Raw genomic sequence first — 19362 nt, 5'->3', positions numbered from 1 at the left:
AAACACTTGTATGCCTCGGCTACTCGTTATTGTTGTTGGGCTCTTTGTATACGTTGTTTTAAACGAATAAAATTATTTAATTAAACACGACGCGTAATTGTCGACGAAACTGTAAAATAACGGAGGCAGTCGCTCAAGAAAATACCACATTGCGTAAAACTGTAAACAGCAACAACAGAACGCCAGCCGTTAGTAATAAATCGGAAAATATTTATGTCCGAACAGAAGATTATGTGGACAACTACGTTTCTAATTTCTTCGATAACCAGTTTAACAGAATTTCGTATATGACAAACTCCATTTGACACATAGTACTGTACATATTATACGTATAATTTATGGTGGTAGTAGCCATCTTAACTTGTCTTTGGCATTGTAAACCTCGCTGCTTAGACAGGTTTACAGCTGCAGCTGCTAAGTTAACTTAAAGCGAAATAGATTAACTGTCTTTTAACAAAAAGGCTTTTCTAGTTAACGCGACCATTGTTCATTGTTCACATGCGTTTCTAGAATGTTCTCTTTTGTGTTTTCCCTAATGGCTTATGTAGTGACGAAATGTTGCTTAGAGTGGTGTTAAACCCATCGGGGAAGGACGGACAAAAGCACTTACCCCGCGTTTCTTTATGCAGCGCTCGACATGCGCCTTACAGCGACACACTCAAACTGGTTTGTAATTGGCCAACTCTTCTCGTGACGTCATTTGCTACACTCTCGCTGCATAAAGAAACGAAAAGATACTGTATATACCGGTGGAACCGTGAATACGAGTCACTTGTGAAAGATCTTCTTCCTGTGCAGGACTACGCATATAGATTTCAACGAAAAGATCGTCAACGAAGGCTGACTGCATCGTCGCCACCATCCACCATTTCCACACAACAGGTATCAATTCACTTCGTTTCTTCTATATATCTCTTATAGGCTATCTGTTTTTTTGGTTTTAAGATAGGCTAAGGCATCGCGACTTTCTGAATTATGTTTTTCGCTGGCAGTACGATTTGTAACGAGGATGGCGATTTATAACTAGAACCTAGCCAACTCGAAATTAAAGTGTTTTTGACAACAGACTTTCCTCTAGTTTTTCCTTGAATAGGGACAGTTTACATAGTTCACATTCGTAAATAAACGTTGAATTTAGGCTTTATACATTAGAAAAAGTTTAATTTTAAAATTTACGTGGGTAATTGAAGTACTGTATATTAGACATAAGAATTGTTTTGTTGACAATAAGTTAATTTTCAATACACTTTTTAATTATAGAATAAAGTAGAAATGGGTTTTGAAAAGTTTCGTGGTACTTACCCCGGACGGGATCCCTTAATGGACAGTTTGAGAAAGTTATTTTCTTTGCGCACAATGAGAACACATCCAGAGGTATGTATTTTAGTTTATTTATAAGATAATAATTGAAAAGTAACTTGCTACATTTTAAAATATTTATTAAACTCGATATTTATTCCTAAGCATTTTTAAATGATCCAAGTAAAAAGAAAACGAGAATACTTTTTTTACTTGTCGTTAGAATGTATTAAAGTTATTTGCAGAAAATCGTTAAATTATGATAAACATATAAATATGTATTTATTAAGTATATTAATCCGTGCTTTTCACAATGCAGTCATAAAAGTAATTTTAAATAATCGCATTGTGAAAGTGATGGCAATCGATGCTCTTTTCTTTTATCAATTAATAGTATTTGGGACTCTTTAAAATAAATAACCGACGTTAATATTTTTTATTTTTCTAATACAAACTGGTAATAAACAATTAAATTTTAAATCCTTAATTAATGCTGTATATTTCCTATATGTTTAATTAGGGAAATATTTATGACAAATTGCTTAAATAAAAGGAAAAGTTTGATTTTTTACAGCTTGTTCCATTAGTTTTTATTACAGCAGCCGCTACGACTGGAATGGTCTCTTCGGTTTTATATCATTTATTTTACAACTTAGATGCAAGGTATGTGACGTTTCATAAAATGTCAAATTTTTACATTAAATGAATTGAACGNAGATTTTGAACTTTATGAAAAGATTTGGAAGAGTTTCATTGCATCTTTCGATAGGTGGTTTCTACATTATCGATAAAAGAATTCCTTTTAAGGTAACTGAATAAATTTTTCTTCAATTTCTTGACTCCATGATTTCAGCAAAATTGAAATAAATGACAAAAAAAAATTCCTTCAGATCGAATTTATGAAATTCGTTTTGAAGGAATTTATTGTATACAGCCTATCGTATACAGCCTATACGTTGAGTAAAACTTAAGTTCTTTTGAGATAGTTAAATTTGATTTTTTGTATACGTTGAAAAAATGTTTACAGAATAATCTGTATATGGGAACGAGTGATGAACTTGTTTTTTTTCAGATGGCGAGTACTTTATATTATGTTTTTTCTGGAATGTTAAGATTGGAAGGAGTGTCTCGTTCGAAGAATTGTGATAAGAGTTTTTCTAACTTTACCGAAAATAATTAATATATTTAAAACTGCATTATAAAAAATTACTAAGATCAACCATCTCTAGTTAGGTTCAGAATTTGACGTAAAATTAAACGTCAACATCGACCTCTACCACAGGTTGAGTTGGTCTAAAATTTCTCCAAAAGAAATATAAGTCAAACGTGAGTATCATATTGTCATCAAGGCAATCGAGCGCATCTAAAACATTGAGCCTGTTCACTGATAAGCAGCTTTAATTCAGGTGACAAATGATAATGTTAAACATTCTGGCTATGTACTGTACGCTACATATTGTCCTAAATACGTAATCAAAAATTCTTACATTATTTCAATAAAATATTACGTGACAATGAACAAGCCTAAAAAGCCTGAAATTTTGCACATTACCTAAGAAAAGAAGTATCTTTCGAACGAGAAATTCACATTTACTACAGACGATTAAAAGACAGAAATCGGCAATTTTGATTTCTGTATCAGTGAATTTTCCACTTGGCGCTGTGACTGCGTTACTGCAAAACGGCCTTTTTGCTACAGAATTGACTAATTCGGCGCCGTAAATGCGCGACAGCAGTTTTGTTTGTGAATTCCCGAACAAACACCTATTATATTGTCAAATTCATCGTATACTATTTAATTACTTTATCGTCCGTTTTTATATTAAAAATATTCACGTTATTGTAAACCTAAACGACGACAGGGTCGGAAATAAATATTGATAAAAGTAGAAACGTTTCAATAAATCTAAAATTGTGCAACTTTAATATTTATTTTGATAAATATGCAATCTTAAAAATTAAATTTCACATTAAAGTTTATTAAATATGAAAGTTTAAATACACTTCAGACAATTCGATGTACAAATTTAATTGTTGAAGTAATTTTAATTCTGGTTCGGACGTATACTGACCACAATGACAGTCGAACACCGGTTTAAATACAGTTTGAATGTCCGTACAGTATAAGTTGCCTTGTCCGTTTATAGACGATTAACAGAGTCTTTAAACTGGTAACATAATGTTTTGTTTTATGTTTTGCTTGTCACATTGCAGATAATCAGACTGTCGTTGTTCTATGGACTTTAATCTAATCGAAGTTGAACAAAACCAGTGCAGAAATGTCTGTCCGTCAATTCAAAGCGAAAAAAAACCAATCCGGGATGAAATGTCAAGTCCAGTAAATTAAGTCGTAGCCGGGTGAAACGTCATTTCCGGGTGACAAAGTCGTATTCGGGTAGCAGAGTCATATCCGGTGAAAAGTGACCTCGGAAGAGAAAATTTTCATTTTACGCAGCAGAAGAAGAGCCTTTTCCACCAAGGTTTCTTCTGCTTGACGGATGTTTCGACCATCACTTTGGACTCCCCTCGACACTCCACCGTCCATTCTGCAACTTCCGGGTACCGCAGTCCCAGGTAGTCGACCACAGTCGAGGCGCTATCGTCGGGAGTAATGACAACCACCCGTTTGGTGCACTCTCCGCTCTCCTCGACATCTTTCGGGAGCACCCGAATCACTGGAAACGAAGCGGAAGACGACGACGAGCCTTCTTCCTTCTCACCATCTGCCGAAGTGCGCCACTTCTTTAATTCCTTGAAATTATCCATTCTGCAAAAGAAACAAACGACTATTATGAAAATCATTGGTTTTGTTAATTTCATTTTATGTAAATTGTAAGATTTCTAATGAAAAAAATCATTTTAAACATATAAACAAAAAGTCACAAATGAACATTATAATAAAATCTCTGTTAAATATAGTAATTTTAATGTTCGATATATAATTCGTTTCGAGACCGATCAATTGTTATGGAAATAGAGATTGGTCGGAAAATCATTGCCACTAATTGTGATATTCGGCTTAAGAATGTTCAAAAATACGTAAAATTAGAAACATCGTAGTCTATACTTACCGATAAAATCGACGTAAACGAAACGAAACTGAGAAAAACACTCGAAACGAGAAAATTCTGACAGCACGAACTAAAAATCCAACCGTTCGCAATAACAATCAACGACCGCTGGCAACAATAAAACTCCGACAATTTGTTACTACACAGAGTTTTATTGTTGCGTTGCCACGTTAATGTGGGTAAAAACCTAATATTCTCGTGTTTTGAGATGATCATCTCGTTTAAAGATGAATAAAAATTTCGATTTTATCACCAGCCGGAAAAGAATAAACCCAAATTTTATATCCCTTTGTAATTTACGTGAGCGACAAGCTATAATCTATTAATAAAATTAAACTAAGTTTATAGATAAAAGCTTATACATCGTAGGGACAATTACGCTCTGAACTATAACAAAGATAATGAGATCTATTGAGTGATTGATATATTTTTTTTACATTAAGAGAGAATTATAAATTTCATTCTAGATGTGTAAAGCCATTTGTTAGACAAAATAGAAGAGGAAATAACTTACACTAGAAATTCGATTTGTAATGCAAGTTGCTCCCGGGCTTCTGACAGTCAGAATCGTAACGTGAAGAATAGCTGATGACTCCATTATTCAGTTATGAGTGTAACTGATAACCGAAACTTAGGCACTGTTGCCCGCGCCCATTGCTTACTCTGTATTCAAATTGGCCTGTCCAACTAGGCAAATTTCCATCGAAAACTAACTTTCAACACGAGGCAGGAATCTCGGCGGTCTTGTAAAGTGACGTTTGAGTATGGTGTAGACATTGATAGAAAGTAAATACAGTAATTAGTTTTACTCGTAATTGTATGTAGATGCTTGACTTACACATAAGAGCATATTAGTGTACTGTATCTGATTATTTTCTCATATAAAATCTGTATTGTGATATCTTTGCAACTTCCGCCACGTTTCTTTTCCAAGCGTCTTAAAGCCACATTTAGTGTCGGTTTAATTAAGTACAGCTGACGATAAGTTTAAGTCAGGATGACAACAATTACAGTACTTAAGCTGAAAAAAGATTCGAAAAGAATTGGAATCGATAAGACGAACTGATTCGTAGAAATAACTTGAGCACGAGTAATCCCCCCACCAAAGAAGGGTGGGCGTAGGGGCTCAGGCACCTTACAAAGTAACAGAAAAAGGAACGCTAGTGAATTTTCCAGAAGTATTTTCTTATCAAAATGCATTTATTTTTATTTATATCGTGTCGTGTGTTCAGTTTTTATATTAGTTATCAATTATCCGTCAAATAAGGTGGAACTTTTACTGAATTCTCATAAAAACATGTTTTATCCGGTCAATTCGGCTGCCCCAGAGATAAGAATTACAACCAGGAATGTTGAAATGGAATAAATTTAGAAACACGACGAATATTCTGTTTTATATGTTAAGAGCGATTAGCGAAAGCGATGTTCTATTCTTGGCATATATTTTCGAAAATTTTAGCATTAATAATAATAATAATAATAATAGTTTAAAAATATTTTTAATTATAATTTAAAATGATTCAAAACTAGTTTATAATGTTTTTATAAATATTTATTTGTTTAAAAAATTATAACAACGACATTTCAGTCTTCGTTAATGAAATCTTTTATTTTCGATTTAAAATTAATGGAGCCTAAAGCTACTTTACTTAAGCTGCAGGAGGTCGCTTCAAGCAATTTCCGCTTTGGTGAAAAACACTTGTATGCCTCGGCTACTCGTTATTGTTGTTGGGCTCTTTGTATACGTTGTTTTAAACGAATAAAATTATTTAATTAAACACGACGCGTAATTGTCGACGAAACTGTAAAATAACGGAGGCAGTCGCTCAAGAAAATACCACATTGCGTAAAACTGTAAACAGCAACAACAGAACGCCAGCCGTTAGTAATAAATCGGAAAATATTTATGTCCGAACAGAAGATTATGTGGACAACTACGTTTCTAATTTCTTCGATAACCAGTTTAACAGAATTTCGTATATGACAAACTCCATTTGACACATAGTACTGTACATATTATACGTATAATTTATGGTGGTAGTAGCCATCTTAACTTGTCTTTGGCATTGTAAACCTCGCTGCTTAGACAGGTTTACAGCTGCAGCTGCTAAGTTAACTTAAAGCGAAATAGATTAACTGTCTTTTAACAAAAAGGCTTTTCTAGTTAACGCGACCATTGTTCATTGTTCACATGCGTTTCTAGAATGTTCTCTTTTGTGTTTTCCCTAATGGCTTATGTAGTGACGAAATGTTGCTTAGAGTGGTGTTAAACCCATCGGGGAAGGACGGACAAAAGCACTTACCCCGCGTTTCTTTATGCAGCGCTCGACATGCGCCTTACAGCGACACACTCAAACTGGTTTGTAATTGGCCAACTCTTCTCGTGACGTCATTTGCTACACTCTCGCTGCATAAAGAAACGAAAAGATACTGTATATACCGGTGGAACCGTGAATACGAGTCACTTGTGAAAGATCTTCTTCCTGTGCAGGACTACGCATATAGATTTCAACGAAAAGATCGTCAACGAAGGCTGACTGCATCGTCGCCACCATCCACCATTTCCACACAACAGGTATCAATTCACTTCGTTTCTTCTATATATCTCTTATAGGCTATCTGTTTTTTTGGTTTTAAGATAGGCTAAGGCATCGCGACTTTCTGAATTATGTTTTTCGCTGGCAGTACGATTTGTAACGAGGATGGCGATTTATAACTAGAACCTAGCCAACTCGAAATTAAAGTGTTTTTGACAACAGACTTTCCTCTAGTTTTTCCTTGAATAGGGACAGTTTACATAGTTCACATTCGTAAATAAACGTTGAATTTAGGCTTTATACATTAGAAAAAGTTTAATTTTAAAATTTACGTGGGTAATTGAAGTACTGTATATTAGACATAAGAATTGTTTTGTTGACAATAAGTTAATTTTCAATACACTTTTTAATTATAGAATAAAGTAGAAATGGGTTTTGAAAAGTTTCGTGGTACTTACCCCGGACGGGATCCCTTAATGGACAGTTTGAGAAAGTTATTTTCTTTGCGCACAATGAGAACACATCCAGAGGTATGTATTTTAGTTTATTTATAAGATAATAATTGAAAAGTAACTTGCTACATTTTAAAATATTTATTAAACTCGATATTTATTCCTAAACATTTTTAAATGATCCAAGTAAAAAGAAAACGAGAATACTTTTTTTACTTGTCGTTAGAATGTATTAAAGTTATTTGCAGAAAATCGTTAAATTATGATAAACATATAAATATGTATTTAATAACTATATTAAACCATGCTTTTCACAATGCAGTCATAAAAGTAATTGTAAATAATCACATTGTGCAAGTGATGGGCAATCGATGCTCTTTTCTCTTATCAATTAATAGTATTTGGGACTTTTTAATATTAGTAACCGACGTTAATACTTTTTATTTTTCTAACACAAACTGGTAATAAACAATTAAATTTTAATTCGTATCGTAGTAACTCGTTAATGCTGTATTTCCTATATGATTAATTAGAGAAATATTTATGACAAATTGCTTGAATAAAAAGTAAATGACTTGTTTGATTTTTTACAGCTTGTTCCATTGGTTTTTATTACAGCAGCCGCTACGACTGGAATGGTCTCTTCGGTTTTATATCATTTATTTTACAACTTAGATGCAAGGTATGTGACGTTTCATAAAATGTCAAATTTTTACATTAAATGAATTGAACGTTTGTCTTTTAAATATACGAAATGTTTATTAGGTTAAATATATATATTTTTTATTCTTATGTCTTAATTTATATTTACTTTTGGCATTGATAATTAGAAATGTGTAGAATTATAAATTAAATAACGTATTTATTGTAATATAAAATTACAGATTTGTAAAAGGAGGCTATCCGAGATGGGAATTGGTGGATCCCGAGAAACCACAGAAGGTAGGATTTTAATATGGATTTTTATTTGTATTAATAAGTTTTATTTATTAACTGTATCAAAAGCAGTTTATTTAGAAAAGTCCTGTTATAGAAATAACAGGACTTTTCCTGTATAGTACCTACTTTATATATAGGCTATTTAATATCAATTCTCTACTAAAAAAGTCATAGTTTTAAATACCACTTTTAAAGTATAAATTAGATTAACACGATAATTAGAAGTTTGTAAGACCTACAATTTTCCTGTTGAACAAATAATACGAATGAAAAAAATGAATTAAAAATCTGGAAATTGTATTATTATTCAACGGATATTATGAACAAAATGACTTTTTAAAACTATCGAAAAATAAATTTTAATTAAACATATATTTTGCAGCTGATTACGATCAAGCAAAAATGGGAACGAAATCCCCAATTGGATGAACTTCACAAGATTATTGGGCCTTACAAATCAAAATAATTACATTGAAACAAATTAGAAATTTGTTCGACTTATTTTGTACAGATTTTCTCTGAATTTTCAACCGAATAATAAAGATGTAATATTTTAATGTTTAAAAAATGTATGTAATAAATTAAATGTTTTGAATGTGAGTTTCTGAATGAATTATTAAATCGACTTTTTCAAGAATCATTTAAAATGAGTCTCTTATAGTTTTAATGGTAAATAAAAATTACTATAAAAATAATAAATTATAATTCATTTCTAGTTTATCATAAAATAGAATTTAAACACATATAAATTGTATTTAAAATGTACTTCCTTATTTACTGTAGTGCAATATAGGCCTAATTGAAATTCCCTTGTTAATCATCACGAAATACTTTTTATGAGAAACTAGATATTAAAAAATAGGAAGAGTAGAGATTTAAAGAAATTTAAAACTAGTTGCTAATATTTTATTTTTCAAATAAAGCAGTCTCTACTGTTTGTTGTAACATAAAGAGCAACGAAACAGAATTTCACCTGGAGTGGATAAAAATAGTAAGAGTTTTAGACATTTCACTTGCATACACATAAACAGATGATGTCCTTTATATTAAAATAATATTAAAATTTTTTAAAATAAAATTTCTTTATCCACTACATTCTAAGTAAACACTCCATTGGAGGGATGGCCAATTTTTTTCAACTCGTGTGTCATATAGTAAACATATTCGTACTTAGCTTAAGTGCCGTGATAAAAAATTAATTATATTATAATAAATGTTTCTTATGAAGTGTTACTTAATTGACTGTTTTTTTCCTGTTGATTTCATAAGTTCCGTTGAGATTTTAAATAAGAACAAAAGTTTCGTTCTGTGGAAAATTTAATGTAAGTTCTGTAATCTATAGGTAAAATACGCTAGTTTGAATCAATTTATTTAATAATTATCAGAACTAAATGTTTCATTTTTAAGCCGTCCGGACCCGAGATAACTCGTACAAATTTAAATAATCGTACGTAACTATTCGTTACTGGAAATAATTTAAATAAAGCTTATTTGCATTCTATTAGATGTTGTTTATGACCTCAGAAAGTTTCGTAAATTTACACCCGATACAAATTTCTTTTTGGACCATTTTGTTGATCCCCATCTATATAGATAGTATATCGAATCGAAAAAATCGTGATGTATTTTAGTATTTAAGGTAACTGATGAATATCTATCTAGAAATACGTCTTCCCCTGAGATTTGTATGAGAATGTCCCGCGAACAACTACCAACAGCTGTTCTGAAAGACATTTAGCTCTGTACACCGAAATGCGGCTCGTGTGACGTGATCCATTGCAATTTTTGTTATGTGAACGATAATTCGTTTCTAAATAATACGTAATAAAGTAAATAAAGGTTTATTCTAAAATTTTTTAGAAATGCATTTCATAAACTGGTATATTTAAATTTTTAAAAATGTTTTGTGGTTGTTTTTTCTGCAAAGAACAAAAAACAAAATGTTAGGTTAATGAGGTTAATCTTATCTATACTAATATTATAAAGAGGTAATGTTTGTAAGTTTGGATGTAGCGGGTAATTTCCGAAACTACTCATCCGATTTCGAAAATTCTTTCACCAACATTTAGAGTGGAAGTTCAGGGTGGACATAGGCTGTATGTTATTCCGATAAGCATTCATATAAATTAAAAGATATCATCTAGGTTAAGGCTTTTATGTCCAACAGATGGTATTGGTACAGATTGTATATTATTCTGTTAAACATTCATATAAATTAAAAGATATCATCTAGGTTAAGGCTTTTATGTCCAACAGATGGCGCTACGAGTACGACGATCTAAGTTTGCGTTTCTGTGAGGATGAACTAAAGCAGATCATCTTTTATCTATCTGTGAGAGTCGAATGTAGGGAATAAATTCGTTAAATAAAATTTTTGTTAAGGGAGGAAATGGAAAAAAATTTAACTTCAAACTGCGATATAAAAAACGAGCATAAAAATCTTTTCCCATGAACTTAGTTCCTTGTCAAGTATGATACATCGAATGTGTCATCCGAAATCTCGAAAAAGACTATTGGGCAAAGAAAAAAAAACACAGTCCTAATAAGGCAGTGGAAAAACCCCAACGAGACCCCTTTTATAAAAAGGAGGGGTCGATACGTAAGAGTCAGTCTCTAGAGTTTGGTGTGAACTGTGGATTACGTATACGGATAAGCCGCTACTATTCGAATCGCCGCCGTTCGAAAGAACTTTGTGACACACTATCAACGTTCGAAAGAACTTTGTGCTACACTATCAACGTTCGAAAGAACTTTGTGCCACATAGAACCAACCTATCAACGTTCGACGAAACTTTGTGCCATATAGAGACTCGAAGATTATATAGAGATTCAAACCAAGGTATTTATCCTCGCGCGAATTTTATGTGAGCTCTCTCTCTCAGGAATACGGGTAACCGAGAAAACTTAGATATGTTAATTAAACCGATTATATATAGCTATTGCGATTGTATATAGTATGAACAATAAACGGGTATTATGTCTAGATGAGTTAGAGTGTAATTCCTCTGGTTCTCTCGGTACGCCTCCATCCCGGAAATAGAAGTCCACAACGCGACCGTTCGCGTAACGAACAAAATAAACGGCCAATAAATTTTTTTCTGTGTCTGATAGAAGACACAGTGGTGTCATCCTGACAGGGCGCCAAAGAGGTGCCGACCCTGCGGTCACATATCTATATAAATAAAAATGTAATGTTCGTTTGTTCCTACCGATTCCTTTGAAATTTTGACACAACGCTGAATTCCAATACGCACGTGTTTTTATATAATATAGGCCTACGTGTCGAAATTCCCCCCACTGAGGGGAGATGGACAGGATTAAGGCTTACCATAATGAACTCTGCTTCTATTTTTACTATTTTACATGCGGTTTTTTGCATTTTTGATTACGTTTTAATAGGGTACGTCAACAGAATATACACTAAAAAGGGATTTTTCGATATTTTTCCCATGGGGAAAGTATTATACATTTATAATAGATACATTTTGAGCCACAACAACGCGTGGCTGGGTCTGCTAGTCATATAATATAAGTATTATTGTGATATAAAACATTTTTTGTATTTGTGTAAAAATACACATATAAAAGCTTTTATAATAAAACTTCTTTCCAACACCTGCTTGCAATTATCAAGTCTTAGAGGAAAAATAAGACGATTGTGTAGCCTAATTTTTTCTTCTCTTTCTATATCGATTGTTCTGTACAGATTATTGAATATTTTCTTGCAGTTAGTATTTTTTTCATTTTATTTTCTTGTAAACACATTTGATCTAATTATATTTATAAAACACAAATTTACAATAATATTTACATGTTTCATTTTTGAAAAAATCTTAAATAAATCAATATGTTTTATTTGCAGATTTTATAAGACGTTACCCTTTCAGGTAACCAGGACAAAGAATAAGGCTAAAATAGATCATTTGAATTACAAAGGGAAAATGATAAATGATGAGTCCACTTTTAGTGATATTTTTGCCGAGCACTACAGGTCGTTGGAAGGCTTTGCTCCGGACGTCCTCGGCAATATTAACTCGAAGCAACATATAACAAATGTTAGTATTTCTAATACTTTCTTTTTGGAAAATACCACGGCCTTAGAAGTCTATAATACTATAGAAAATTTGAAAAACAGCACTCCAGACATCAGTTTCTTAAATATTAAAATCTTAAAACACATATCCGATATTTTAGCTCAACCTTTATCGTATCTGATAAATAAATCTTTTGAAAACGGTTACTTTCCAGAAAAACTAAATCAAAACTTAGTTTTGCCATTATATAAAAATAAAGGATCAAAAAGTGAAATTGAAAATTATCGTCCCATAATAATAGTGTCAGTGTTGGCTAAAATTTTCGAGAAGATTTTTTACAAGAGATTTTCAACTTTTATAGACAGATTCCAAGTTATTCACAGAAACCAATACGCATATAAACGAGGATTTTCGACGGTAGATGCTTTGTTGCATTTGAAACAATCCATAACGTCACAACTCGACAAATCTAAAATAGCAATTTCTGTTTTTGTGGACCTTTCAAAAGCATTTGATAGCTTAAATCACGAACTCTTGTATCAAAAATTGCAGACTGTTGGTCTAAGAGGGACTCCTCTAAGCTGGTTAAAATCATACTTGTCAAATAGAATTTACTTTGTAAAAATTGGACAGATTATCTCTAGCTCTTTCAGGCCAAACAAGGGCGTTCCTCNTTCTGGATAACTCAAATCCAGGTGGTCGCTTTGTGATACAAGGAAGTTGTCGACTGTCCACCGGAGAGACATCAGCCCAGAGCCTTTTCCAAGATTCAGTGAGGTTGAAATTATTGGAATGCAGGGATTTAGCTCTTATAAGAGGAGGGTGTCTTGATTTAAGTCGATTTATGTTGAGGTCATCAATATCCTGATGGATCGGACATAGTGGATTAGACAATATTTTCCTATATTCCCTGAGCAAAGTGCTGTCCCATCGGAGTGCAGATGGAGGGATATGGCTCAAAATAGGTAACCAGTGAATAGGAGTTGATTTAAGAGTACCTGTTATGATACGTAGAGTAGCATTTAGTTGGGCATCCAGTTTTTTAATGTGAGAACTGTTCATCCATACCGGTGCACAGTATTCTGCTGCAGAGAAAACCAAGCCAAGAGCAGAGATCCGTAAGGTGGACGGCAAAGAACCCCATGTAGTTCCACATAGTCTTTGGAGGATGTTGTTTCTGGTATTAACCTTGGCAGCTAAATTCATCAGATGTGTTTTAAAAGATAAAGTTCTATCCAAAGTGACGCCAAGATATTTCAATATGTTTTATTTGCAGATTTTATAATGTAAATTAATATGTAGTCTTCTGTACTAATCTAAATGCTTTCAATATGGTGTTAGTGTAATCGTTACAAAAAAAGTTGAATTTGCATAAATTTCAGCTTTTGTTATTCTGAACAACAACATTTGTCCGGATGCAATTTTATCCTAAGAAGCGATAAAAGCGAGAGATAGGACCCCGCCAAGCTTGACCTATCCACTCACAAGTTTCGCCATCACCCAAGTAATGACGAGAAAGGCTTAAGTTTAAAATTTGAGCTCTCTAGACCCAATGGTCTTCTTTCTCTAGTACCATCTGCACCGCCAAATGAATGAAAAAGAGAAAAGTTACGGCTTTTATGCAGATCTTTGGACTTTTCAGCTGCTTATATTTCAGCAACTCCTCTATAGAAGAGCCTGAAATTTTGCACGTTATCTAAGAAAACAAGTATCTTTCGAACGAGAAATTCACATTTACTACAGACGTTTAAAAGACAGAGAAATCGGCTATTTTGAGTTCTGTATTAGTGAATTTTCTACTTGGCGCTGTGACTGCGTTACTGCAGAACGGTCCTTTTGCTACGGAATTGACTAATTCGGCGCTGTAAATGTGCGACAGCAGTTTTGTCTGTGAATCTCCGAACGAACACCTATCATATTCTCCAATTCATCGTACTCTATTTAATTATTTTATCGTCCGTTTCTATATTAAAATATTCACGTTATTGTAAGCCTAAACGATGACAGGGATGGAAATAAATATTGATATAAGTAGAAACGTTTTAATAAATCTAAAAGTTGCAACTTTAATATTTATTTTGATAAATATGCAATCATAAAAATTAAATTTCACATTAAAATTTATTAAATACGAAAGTTTATATACACTTCAGACAATTCGATGTACAAATTTAATTGTTGAAGTAATTTTAATTCTAGTTCGGACGATGACACTCGAACACCGGTTTAAATATAGTTTGAATGTCCGTACAATATAAGTTGTCTTGTCCATTTATAGACGATTAACAGAGTCTTTAAACTGGTAACATAAGCACTGCTTTATGTTTCGGTTGTCACTTTGCAGATCATCAGACTGTCGTTGTTCTATGGACTTTAATCTAATCGATGTTGAACAGCCAGTGCAGAAATGTCTGTCCGTCAATTCAAAGCGAAAAACCCCAATTCGGGATGAAATGTCAAGTCCAGTAAATTAAGTCGTAGACGGGTGAAACGTCATTTCCGGGTGACAAAGTCGTATTCGGGTGGCAGAGTCATATCCGGTGAAAAGTGGACGTGGGCAAAGTGACCTCGGAAGATAAAATTTTCATTTTACGCAGCAGAAGAAGAGCCTTTTCCACCAAGGTTTCTTCTGCTTGACGGATGTTTCGACCATCACTTTGGACTCCCCTCGACACTCCACCGTCCATTCTGCAACTTCCGGGTACCGCAGTCCCAGGTAGTCGACCACAGTCGAGGCGCTATCGTCGGGAGTAATGACAACCACCCGTTTGGTGCACTCTCCGCTCTCCTCGACATCTTTCGGGAGCACCCGAATCACTGGAAACGAAGCGGAAGACGACGACGAGCCTTCTTCCTTCTCACCATCTGCCGAAGTGCGCCACTTCTTTAATTCCTTGAAATTATCCATTCTGCAAAAGAAACAAACGACTATTATGAAAATCATTGGTTTTGTTAATTTCATTTTATGTAAATTGTAAGATTTCTAATGAAAAAAATCATTTTAAACATATAAACAAAAAGTCACAAATGAACATTATAATAAAATCTCTGTTAAATATAGTAATTTTAATGTTCGATATATAATTCGTTTCGAGACCGATCAATTGTTATGGAAATAGAGATTGGTCGGAAAATCATTGGCACTAATTGTGATATTCGGCTTAACAATGTTCAAAAATACGTAAAATTAGAAACATCGTAGTCTTTACTTACAGATAAAATCGACGCAAACAAAACGAAAATGAGAAAAACACTCGAAACGAGAAAATTTTGACAGCACGAACTAAAAATCCAACCGTTCGCAATAACAATCAACGACCGCTCGCAACAATAAAACTCTGACAATTTGTTAGTACACAGAGTTTTAATTGTTGCGTTGCCACGTTAATGTGGACAAAACCCTAATATTCTCGTGTCTTGAGATGATCATCTCGTTTAATTAAAGATGAAAAAAAAATTCGATTTTATCACCACTCGATAAAACATAAACTCAAATTTTATAGCTCTTTGTAATTTACGTGACCGACAAGCTATAATCTATTAGTAAAATTGAATTACTCTTAAATTAAGTGTCCGAAGTTTATAGATCGTAGGTACAGTTACGCTCTGAACTATAACAAAGATAATAAAATCTATTGTGTGATTCATATATTTTTACATTAAGAGAGAATTATAAATCACATTTTAGATGTATAAAGCCATTTGTTAGACAAAATAGAAGAGGAAGTAACTTACAATACAAATTCAATTTGTAATGCAAGTAGATCCGGGGCTTCTGACAGTTAGAATCGTAACGCGAAGAATATCTAATGACTCCATTGTTCAGTTATGAGTGTAACTGATAACCGAATCTTAGGCACTGTTGTTCGAGCTCATTGCTTAATCTGTATTCAAATTCGTTTATCCAACTAGGCAAATCTGCATCGGAAACTAACTAGTTGCTAATATTTATTTTTTCAAATAAAGTAGTCTACTGTATGTTGTAACATAAAGTTCAACAAAAGAGAATTTCACTTGGAGTGAATAAAAGTAGTAGAAGTTTTTGAGATTTCAGTTGCATACACATAAACAGATGATGTCCTTTATATTAAAGTAAAATTTTTTTATACACCACATTCTAAGTAAACACTCTATTGGAGGGATGGCGAATTTTTTTGAACTCGTGTGTCATATAGTAAACATACTCGTACTTAGCTTAAGTGCTATAATAAAAAATTTAAGTACAGGTAGCCCTCGGTTTACGCCGGTTCAATTTACGCCGATTCACAATAACGCCGCTGCACAATTTGCAATTTTGCTGTGTAATTCCCCGATTTTCCCTATGCTAGACTGATTTTCGTTTCAGTGTTGACGTATTTACCGTGCCGCGACGTTGTACATTCGTTAAAACAAAGATTTTTATTGAATATATTTATTTTTTCTGTTTAATATTATTGGGTATGTATACATTTTCATTAAATTAATATTAAAATACTAAACGTTTAGGTACCCACGAGTCAAGTTATCAAACTTAATAGTCCAATAAATGCCGTCCGAATCCATAGCGCCATTGAATTTATCCAGTATCAGTTCGTTGGGGAAAACACCTTACGACGCAGTAGCACTTCCGGCGATCACAAACTATCGTTAGTGAGACAAATCTACTTCTCGTTGGCCAGACGATATCTATCTTTCCTTAATTTTCCCGCTCAAACTGACCTTACATATTTGCTACGGCGACTGGTGGTCTCCGCTCGTCCGTAGCTCTACATCGAGTTAACGTATCCTTTCAACTATGGAAAGTTTGACGGTTGAACTTTGTGAGTTAAACAATGATTGGAAGCGAAGTGCGAATGTAAAAAGGAACATCGTCGCATCCATTCGACCATATTCCGAAATTCTCAATGAAAGAAAACAAAAATGTAAACAATTAAAGATGGATACTTTTTCCGAAAAATGTAAGAGATCCGAAACTAAAATTTTTAATAAAAACATTTAACTTTATTTTATGATAAAATACATTTTAAAAATTAAATTTATTTGTACTTTGTATTATATTGTATTAATAAACAAAATTATTTGCGTATTTTTCACTTATGTGGAACCTAACCCTATACCTCAGTGTAAATATGGGTTCGTTTTACGCCGATTCGATTTGCGCCGGCTTTTGTAGGAACGGAACTGCGGCGTAAACCGAGGGATACCTTGTATATTATTATAAATGTTTCTTATAAGTTTTTAGTTAATTAACTGTATTTCTTCTATTGATTTTATATCTTCCATTGAGATGTTAATTAAGCACAAAAGTTTCTTTTTGTGGAAAAATGAATGTAAGTTCTGTAATCTATAGGTACAATACGCTAGTTTGGATCAATTTATTTAATATTTATCAAAACTAAACGTTTCATTTTTAATTAATGATGGAAAATTCATTACGACAATAAATTTTTAATTTTGAGTTTAATTGAATTCTAATTGCACTAAGGGACTTCTCTCACTTGTTCAAAATTTTCGTGAAAATTTTAAAGTACAGTAGAGCATCGATTATCCGACTCAATTGGGGACTGAGGTTGGTCGGATAATTGAAAAGTCGAATAACCAAAAAGTATGAAAAAATCCATTATTAGTCTAGTATATTATTATATCCCATGTAATTAGTATATTAGTATATCGCTATTAACCTACTTCGCGTTGAATTTTCTTCCATGATAAGCCTATCAAATTTTTTAAAAAAATAATAATCGTCGCTATTGTATCGTTAAAAATTAGAAAATTAAGCCTCGTTTAAATACTGGCTCCCTTTCATGGTGGATCCAGTGTTGCCAGCTAAAACACGTAAAAATAATATTAAAGTAGCCAAGACATAGCCAAATATTGTAGCGCAACATCACTAGCGGACATTTGAATTTGCCGACTAGAACGTGGTCGGTTAACCGAAGTGACGGTTAATCAGGGGTCGGATAATCGATGCTCTACTGTAATTTTATATTTAGAAAATAGATTTAATGCTGTCCGATCTTTCAGGTGGTTTTTGCTTATTTAAGATTATATTGTGTGAGGTAACGCAACGTAACACGAGAGCAATTTGCCAAGGAGTGTATCTGCAGGAAGAGATTTTTTATAGGAAGGTGACTCTTGTGTTTAGGTGTTCGACGCGGACAGTAAATTCGGAAAACTTCACGTGCCTGCAGTTGATCAGGCAAAAACCCGAAACCAGCTATTATGTGGTTTTATATCAACTCATCTTGTGAATAAAATAATATGAAGTTCTTGTGTTGTGTTATATGATAAAGGAATAGGTTTACAAAATTCGAGTATTATATTTTTTATATGAAATTAAATTGACGATGTTAAAGGAGAAAAATGAACTCATTTCGCTTCGTTGTCTGCTGTTGAATGTGTATAAGTTGTGTGTCGCAACAAATTAATAACCGCATAATAACAATATAAAACTAACTTTTTTTGTTACAGGCTAGTAGGTCAACGAATATCAAAGGCTATCTCTTTGATATTCTAAGTGGTACAGTACATTGTGTAATCTTCGTTACCGAACTTGGCATTCTGCAAATTTTAATGGCCTGCAACGTGATAATGATGACTCATAATATTTTCAAAAAACCCAAATTAAGACTAATTTAAAATGGATCAATAACTAAACTGCTATAATGCTAGTGTTCTCTGCTTTTACCTTCTATTCGTATGTATTTCCACAAGCAAAGGAAAAACATTTACCACGTATTCATTTTCGATTAAAAGGAAGAAAAAGGATAAAAGAGAAAAGGGCTTTATTCTTAACCTCTTATAGTAAAAATTAAATTATTCCGAAATAACATCAATTGTATTTGGTAACAAAACAAAAATAGTCACTTAATAATAGTAATACAGTACAATTTTTCTGCACGATTGAATTCTACGTCAAATATATGATGTAACATATACATAAATTTTATTTTTACGAAACATTTTAACATATTGTACGAAGGAAAAGGTACGTAAAATTAGAATATCGTAACATCTTTGTGTTTTAAATATTTATTTTTATAGGAAATAT

The 19362-nt window shown here is 32.9% G+C and overlaps 1 protein-coding gene across 3 annotated transcripts; it reads left to right on the top strand.

Moving 5' to 3' along the window:
- The first annotated feature begins 1228 nt into the window (after nt 1–1228).
- Nucleotides 1229–8778, top strand: LOC111613235 (normal mucosa of esophagus-specific gene 1 protein-like). Of its 3 annotated transcripts, none has more exons than XM_023354586.1 (4): nt 1229–1374; nt 1874–1962; nt 8244–8301; nt 8681–8778. In XM_023354586.1, exons 1-4 carry the CDS (start codon nt 1273–1275, stop codon nt 8762–8764), a joined length of 333 nt encoding a protein of 110 aa, XP_023210354.1. In that variant the 5' UTR covers nt 1229–1272; the 3' UTR covers nt 8765–8778. The 3 variants fall into 3 exon arrangements, with proteins under 3 accessions (XP_023210354.1, XP_023210352.1, XP_023210353.1); XM_023354584.1 differs by having other exon boundaries at nt 1859–1962; XM_023354585.1 differs by lacking the exons at nt 1229–1374; nt 1874–1962 and adding exons at nt 7292–7437; nt 7953–8041.
- The last annotated feature ends 10584 nt before the right edge of the window (nt 8779–19362 follow it).

This window comes from Centruroides sculpturatus, unplaced genomic scaffold (assembly GCF_000671375.1).
Source record: "Centruroides sculpturatus isolate CEXI.00-Female unplaced genomic scaffold, Cexi_2.0 scaffold1794, whole genome shotgun sequence".
NCBI classification, from domain to species: domain Eukaryota; kingdom Metazoa; phylum Arthropoda; class Arachnida; order Scorpiones; family Buthidae; genus Centruroides; species Centruroides sculpturatus.
This window is presented reverse-complemented; position numbering and strand designations above follow the sequence as displayed.

Bases quoted from the DNA above. Each gene is read 5' to 3' on its own strand.
- LOC111613235 (XM_023354584.1), top strand. From the start codon at position 1,273: ATGGGTTTTGAAAAGTTTCGTGGTACTTACCCCGGACGGGATCCCTTA. The intron at 1,375-1,858 runs GTATGTATTTTA...TAAAAGGAAAAG, and splicing joins CAATGAGAACACATCCAGAG to TTTGATTTTTTACAGCTTGT. The intron at 1,963-8,243 runs GTATGTGACGTT...ATAAAATTACAG, and splicing joins TTTTACAACTTAGATGCAAG to ATTTGTAAAAGGAGGCTATC.